The sequence below is a fragment of the Marmota marmota genome, unplaced genomic scaffold (assembly GCF_001458135.2).
Source record: "Marmota marmota marmota unplaced genomic scaffold, marMar, whole genome shotgun sequence".
Lineage (NCBI taxonomy): Eukaryota > Metazoa > Chordata > Mammalia > Rodentia > Sciuridae > Marmota > Marmota marmota.
In genome coordinates this window covers 2,418,717-2,426,037 of record NW_026000327.1, presented here as the reverse complement: position 1 = coordinate 2,426,037, position 7,321 = coordinate 2,418,717, and the positions used below count along the sequence as shown (strand labels likewise).

Genomic DNA, 7,321 nt, shown 5'->3' with positions numbered 1-7,321 from the left:
GGCGGGGGCGGGGGCGGGGGCAGGTCCCACCCAGCAAGCCCACCCAGCAAGCCCACCCAGCAAGGAGAAGGCTGCAGCTGGGCTTCCGTCCTGGCTGGTGCTCTCCTGGGCACTGTGCAGAGGGAGGGAGGCCACAAACAGGGTGGGCTTCACATGAGGGCTGAGCCTTCCCTGGGGGAGACCAGCCCCTCAAGAGCCAGCCATAGTGCTCCCAGCACCCCCAGGGAGTCTCAGGGTGGGACCAGGGCGGGGCCAGGGTGTGCGTCACCACACACCTGAGGCCGGGCGGTTTGTGAAGAGGACAGAGCCACTTGTTTCAGTTCTGAAGCTGTAAGCAGCCTGAAGTCCAAGAGACGAGGAACTGGCTCTGTCCCCAGAGAGGCTCCCTGGCCCCACATGGCCTGGCGCCTCCTTCACGAGCTCCCCTCCCCACCCAGGGGCAGCAGGCTGCGTGCTCACAGGGCAGCGGAGAGAGAGGGGCCGGAGCCGCTCTGTGGGCCCTCTGTGAAGCCAGCCCAGATCCCTCCCACGGGGGCTGCCCCCTCGGGACCTGGCCTTCCCCTAAGGGTCCCACCTCTTAACCCCACGCTGTGCCTTCACCTGCACCAGGTCTGGGGCACAGTCAGACCACGGCACTGCACAGTAGGGATGTCAGTGCTCCCGCCTCCTGCGGTGACCGAGGGCCAAGCAGGACATGAAGAGGACTAACCCCCACTGACCCATCCCCACTGTCTGCTCCCCCCTCAGCTCTGTGCTCTGCAGAGGGCGGCTGTGGGCAGCGGACGTGAGAGCGCCGAGCTCAGGGTTGGTGCAGCCGCAGTCCACAGCCCCAGGAGGCCCTGCGTGGCACAGCGCCCAGCCTGCCCAGGAGGGAGCAGAGCCCTGCGGCCCGGGGAGGGCGCTCAGGACCTCGGCGCCTGTCCCACTCCTCCCCAGGCCCAGACGCCACTCTCTATGACAACATGGGAGAGGAGAGGGCCAGGGCCCGGGACACGATGAGGCCCTGGCTTTCTGGTCAGTGGCCTTCCAGTGTGAATGTCTCCGTTCAGGGACACCAAACGCAGCTTCATCCATCCCAGAGGACCCCCTCCCAGGAAGAGGGGCTGGAAACACGAGGAGGTAGCCACAGGGTGGACACACTGCTTGACATCCCAGGTGGAGGTGTTCTAAGGCCACGCGACACGCGACTCAGGTCGAGTGACAGTGACTGTTTCAGAAACTCAGAGAGCTCCCAGGACGTGAGCCACATGCGCTGTCCTTCTCAAGGCCCCTCACCCGAGTAGCTCTGCAACCCTCGCTGCCCACAGCCGCGCGTCCCAGCCTAGGCGGGAGGTCTGCCCCGCCCCGGGCAGAGGGCCCCTCCTCACCACCCTTCCAGGGCGCCCAGGGCACTCGGCGATGGAGCCCTGAGGTGCCGGGCGCCGTCCTCCCCGGCCTCCCTCCACCCCACCCAGGGCCCTGCTGGCAGGCTCAGGCCCAGCCCAGCCTGGAGACACCCTCCTGAGGGCGACAGGGAGGGCCACCCACTGCGTCACAGCCAGGTGACACCACCGCTGCAAGGACACACACGGAGCCCTGACCCCAATGGAGCAGACAGGCCCACAGGACACCAGGGCCGCCCGCTCCCCCAGCTCACTTGCCCAGACCTCCCTGGCCCCAGGGTGGCCCAGAGAGCAGGAGGAGGAACAATGTGACACGAGGTCACCCTTCTCTGCAGGCCCCTCCTTCCTGATGAGCTCCTGGTGACGTCCGGGTCCCACACGGTCCTCCCACAGGACGCTTCCAGGGAGAAGCACCCTCGCGGCGCAGGAGGGGACAAAGTGGCAGGTGTGCCAAAGCACCTCTCCAGACCTGGGAAGGGGACAGGGCCCTTCCGTGCACCTCGTCACTGAACAGTGACACAAGTGTCCTCCGGGGTGGGACTGGGGTTGGCCGAGGGCAAAGAGGAGACGGGTGGATGCAGAAGAGGCGCACAGCGCTGGGTCCACAGCACACCCCAGGAGAGGGGCGAGGAGCAGGAGGCTGCGCTCCGCCATCCCTGCGCTCTAGTCCCTGCGCTCTCGTCCCTGCCCTGCGCGCCCATCCTGTCCCTATGCGCTCTTGTAGTCCTCCTCTCCCTTCCTCTTAGGGCCACCTCCCCCTCCTCGGCCTCCCCTCAGGCCACTCCCCATCACTGTGGCCTGTGACGCCCGCTCTGACGTCCAGTCTTCTCAGCCTGACTCCGTCTCTGCTCCGCAGGGCCACCCTGCACCAGGTCCTCTGCCCTCTGCTCAGGGTCCTGCCGAGCAGAGTGAGCAGAGCCCGGGGGCTGCCTGGGGCGTGGCTAGGGCCTCGGGCTGCGGGGAGACCTGTGCCGTGGCTGTGGCTGAGCAGGGCTCCTCCGTGTCCCTGGGAGGTCAAGCACACAATCTCCAGTTAAGGGACACACTGACTGACTAAGGGCGCTCTCTCAGTACCCCCCACCCTCTCACAGGGAGGGAACAAGAGCGCCCTGAGGCGCGTGCCAGGGGCCAGGCTGGCTTTGAACTTGGGGCTCTTGGTGGCGTTCATCTGCCAGGCCCTCCGTGACCGGCCCCTCGTCACCTGGCCTCAGGAGACCAACGAGGTCAGCAGCTGAGGGCACTCCAGCGGCCTCCACCCACAGACCCTCGGCGTCCCAGCCCGGCATCCAGGCCAGCGGGACGAGGGGTGCGCGCAGAACCAAAGCAGAGCACAGGAAGGGAGGCAGGGAAGGGGGCTGCACGGGCAAGACCCGGCGCTCCCGCTGCGCGCAGTAGCTGCTTCCTCAACCAGAGGAGAAGGTAGGCCACGGGAAACGGTCTCCACAGGCCCTTAGCCATCTACAGGAAAAGAAGACCTGGACACAGGAATCGGAAAAGAGGGGGCACTGCAGCCCCACAGCAAGGGAGAGCTAGAGAGGGGGCCGTCTGCCGGGGTGACCCCAGGAAGGGCACGCCCTACAGGAAGGGCACGTCCCAGACGCTGGGCCTGCAAGGCCTGAGTCGTGAGAGCAGAACTGAGCATGCCCGTGACAGTGAGGAGACTCGGCAGCGATCCTCACAGCGACCTCCGGTCCCAGCCACCTGGGCCAGGGCTCCACGGGGAACCCCACGAGCAGGGTAAGGACCGCAGGTCACACCCCTGATGAGGCGAGGCAGAGCTCAGGTTCAAGAGCAAATCAAGAGAGTCAGATGCCAGCACAAGAGGGGCTCGCTCAACACAGGGAGAGCAGAGGACAGCGCCCACGGTCACCCCCCTGGGGCAGGCAAAGTGCTGGAGAGGCCGGGCACGGAGAAGAGCCAGCGGCTTCCCAGAACAGACGGTCACAGTCCAGCAAGGGGCCGGAGCCTTCCCCCGGGGCCTGGGCAGGACAGGAGGCCTCCCAGCACGGCAGGTCTAGCTAGAGCAACAGGGAGAGGGAGGAACACAGGAACCCACCCTGGAACAGAGGTCAGAGCCCTGTTCACAGGTAAGATGGCGGTGCACACGGAGAAACCTGCAGGGGGACACACCTGTGCACACCAAACAGACCCACTCAGAGGAGTTGTAGGACACAAAGCCAACAAAATCAGCCACATCTCTGCACATACAACCAACAGTTCCAGAGGAAGTCACTGAATCCAGGGCGTTCAGATGGCCTAAAGAACACAGCACTCGGGGACGACCCACTGCGGCTGATCGGCCTGTGCACCCAGACCCCAGAAGGGCAGAAGAGATTAAGGGGGACGCCCACAGGCCACGCAAACGCCACGGCAGCCGACGTGCTCAGAGCCAGGACAGCAGCCTGTGAGTTCAAACAATCCCACCCAAATCCCAGTGGGGTCTTTTCAGGAATAGAGAAACCCACCCCGAAACGTGCCTGGAATTTTTAGAGACCCAGAGCAGCCAGGAGCCATCTGGACAAACAGGCCAGAGTGGGAAACCGTCACTTCCTGCTCTCAACAGGTGTCACAAACCTGTGGTCACCACAACAGTGTGGCCCATGGAGTCCACAAGCCCAGAAATGAGCCCTCCCACGTGGGGATGGACACTCTGTGACAAGACAGCCAGAGCCCTGGCCACAGGAAAGAGAAGACTGGAACACATGGCAGGGGACAAAGGGACATTCCCACGGGAGAGAACACAGTCGGACCTGTAACCAGGGCCACGTTCAGAATTCATCAAAGTGGAGCCAAGATGGGACCCAAGACATGGAGCGATCAACTAACTCGTGGGAGGAGACGAGGAGCGCACTGGAGAGATGGCACAGCAAGAACAAAAGACCACATCACGGAAGGACAAAGGGCGCGAGGAGCATTTCTCCACCGCTAGAGATGGGCAGAAGCTCGTTCAGATGCTCTACATCCCCAGGAAACGCCAGTTCACAGCCACAGTGAGACGTCACCACACCACTGTAGGACAGGTGTCACCCACTGCGAACTAGGCAGGTGGAGGGCTGAGGCGGGAGGACCCAGTTAGACGCGGGCCTCAGCAACTGAGACTCAGCAGTCTGGTGAGACCCTAGAGCTCAGTGGTCGAGCACCCTGGGTTCAACCCCCCGGGACCAGTAAGAAGAGAAAGGGGATGTGTGGCCTCCGTGGCAGTTCTGCAGGGATTGCCACCTGCTGCAGCACCTTCACTTCTGGGCACACCCCTGAAAAACTGAACGGTGGCCCTCAGGGATGGCCCAGCCCAGGCTCAGAGCAGCATTCTTCAGAGGCCGGGAAGCAGGAGCACACCCCGAGACCCCAAGACGGCGGCGAGGAAAGGAGATGTGGCCCGCACACGAGGGAACGCTACTCCGCCTCACGGAGGAGACGCATCACGTGCTCCAAAGTGGTGCTCCCAGGACATGGTGCTCAGTGAGACTGGCCCATCCAGAGGACCGACCCTGCAGGATTCCACCGAGCACAGGTGCCCAGAGGGGCCAAGCTCCCAGAAGCAGCGGCAGGGGGCTGGCTGCAGAGGCCGAGGGGGTGGTGTCAGATCTGCAAGGTGAAGGCCCTGCGGACCCGCGAGGTGGCAACAGAGTACAGGTCAACCACTCGCCCGCAGCAGTGGTGAGGCGCCCGTGGAGGCCGTGCTGTGTGAACCCTGATGTAAAACACAAGTGTTAACTGTCCAGATGGGTTCCCTCAAGGAACTGAGTAGTTCCCCAGGGCCACTTCATGCACAAATGGTACAGGAAGGTCAAGATGCAGAGAAACAGGATCATACAAGTAAAAGCGCGCCTCCGCGACTGCACGATTCCCCTGACACAGCTGCAGGTCCACGGTGACCTGGTGGCTGCAGATCCTCTCCCCTGGCCCCAGGAATCTTAGAGGAGTCAGAGAGCCCAATTCCTGGCCTGTACTCAGGAACCCCTGCCCTTCTGTCTTTAGCAGGCGATCGAGGGCCGACGGACCTCAGTTAACAGGCCCAAGGGACGGGACTCGGGCCAAGCAGCAGCCTGAGCTGGGGTGGGGAGGAGGGCAGCTCAGGGGAGCACTTCCCCGGCACAAGGCAGGCCGTGGGTCCATCCCCAGCACCCCTCCAGAAACTATTAAGAATTTAAGGGCTACCTGACAGGCATACAAACACGATAAAATAAAAATGAATTAGGGCTTTAACTTTTTGAAAATTAAGCCTCTTTGGAGAGACCTAGCTGCTTATCGCACCGTTAAAAGTTTGAATAGTTGCTGAAATATTAATCCTATATCTGATGTTGCAAAGACCAAGGCAAAGCCACTGCTGGAGCTCGACTCTGGAGTGATTCCAAGAGCAACACAGCCGTTAGAGAAGGCTGACAAAGAGCTGGGGGTGACTCGGGGTAGAGCGCCTGCCTCGCATGAGCAAGGCCCTGGGCTGGACTCCCAGCACTGCAGGAAAGAAAAAAAAAAAAAAAAGGCAGGATATTGATATAAAAAACAAAACCCAGGTGTGTCTGGACCCAGACATCAGTGAAACTGACGCATGTGGTTTTAGCAGCCCCCGAGAGAACACAGCGTCACCACACCCCACGGTGTCCACCCAACTCTCTGGGGTCCCGAGACTGTACGGGACTCAGAAAGGTAAGCCGAGCGCGTGGACCTCGGAGCGCCTCCCCAGGTCGGGGGCGGGGTTCCCACCGTGGCCCCGAGGCCGGGAGACACGTACCTGGCATGAGCTGGGCTGTAGGGAGCAGCCCCTGGAGCTTGGCCTGGCTCTCCTCCACCAGCTCCTCTTTGGACATGGGCAGCTGCAGGACGTCGATGATGATCTGAGCCGCTTCCAGGGCCGTCTTGCCCATGACCAGCGACTTGACGTCCCAGCTGTACTCCTTCTCGTAGCGACCACAGATTTCCTGGAACACCACGGAATACAGCCGCTCCGTATCTGCAGAGACGGAGAGACGGAGAGTTCTAGTGCACAGACACACTGACAGGAAGTGGGAGACAGACACCACGCAGGCCTCGCTCTGTGCAAGAGGCTTCCGGGGAGACCCAGGCAGATGGTGGAAATGGCTGAAGGTCACTGCCATCGAGGGTGCCGGACGCAGCCGGCCTTGCAGTGCTTTGTACCCCCTGGGCAAGGTCCCAGTGTGGCCTTGGGGACCTGCACTCCATCCCACAGCCCTACCTGGCATTCCCAAGTATGCCGGGATGGCACCACGCATGGTCAGGCGTGAGGTCCACACCGTCAGAGACTTGTCACACTGTCCCCTGGATGGACTCCTAGTCACGAGGCACCTGGCCATGGACGCTCCCACAGCCTTCGAGGTGAGAAGGGAACACACACGGGGTGTGTCCTGGCATGGGGACAAGCTGGCTGAGCACTGAACCCCAGCTCTAAGGAGGGGGCCTCGCGAATGTCCACTTGTCCAGGGACACGGATGCAGATGCCTAGGAAACACTAGAAACACGTCGGCTCTTGTGTCTGTGCTCCCCTGGAACTGCCCGAGTCGGCTCTGGAAGTTGTCTGAGTGTGAGATGCTAATAATTGAGAGTCTCTGCAGCTCTGAACCCCAACATCCTCTCCTCCCAGACGCCCAGGCTGCCAGCTGCACTGGTGGGCAGGGGGCAGGGTGCCGGGTGGGCCTCGTCTCCTGAGGCCTGGCCACCGCGGTGCCAGCTACTGCACTTCCCCTTGCACCTACCTCACGACGGGAGGGACACCTGTGAGAGCATGGGTCCCAGCAGTGTGACCCTCACCCCCTGTGACACCCCAATGCACCCAAGGCAGGGAGCAGCTCTCCTGCATGGGCTACGCCCTCCACCACCAGGGATTTTTTTTTTTTTTTTTTGGGAGGGGGGTTACCGGGGGTTGAACTCAGGGCCCTGGACCCCCAAGCCCCCTGTCCCCAGCCCTACGCTTTGGCATCTTA

At 62.4% G+C, this 7,321-nt stretch overlaps 1 protein-coding gene across 2 annotated transcripts in view; it reads right to left on the bottom strand.

Annotated features, from left to right (window-relative positions):
- LOC107158740 (pseudouridine 5'-phosphatase) overlaps positions 1–7,321 on the bottom strand; it is a 67,810-nt gene that overhangs the window by 37,484 nt on the left and 23,005 nt on the right. For both annotated transcript variants that reach the window (XM_048797394.1, XM_015505234.2), the window contains exon 2: positions 6,115–6,333. In XM_048797394.1, coding sequence (XP_048653351.1) covers positions 6,115–6,333 — 219 coding nt within the window. The remainder of the gene's footprint in view (positions 1–6,114; positions 6,334–7,321) is intronic.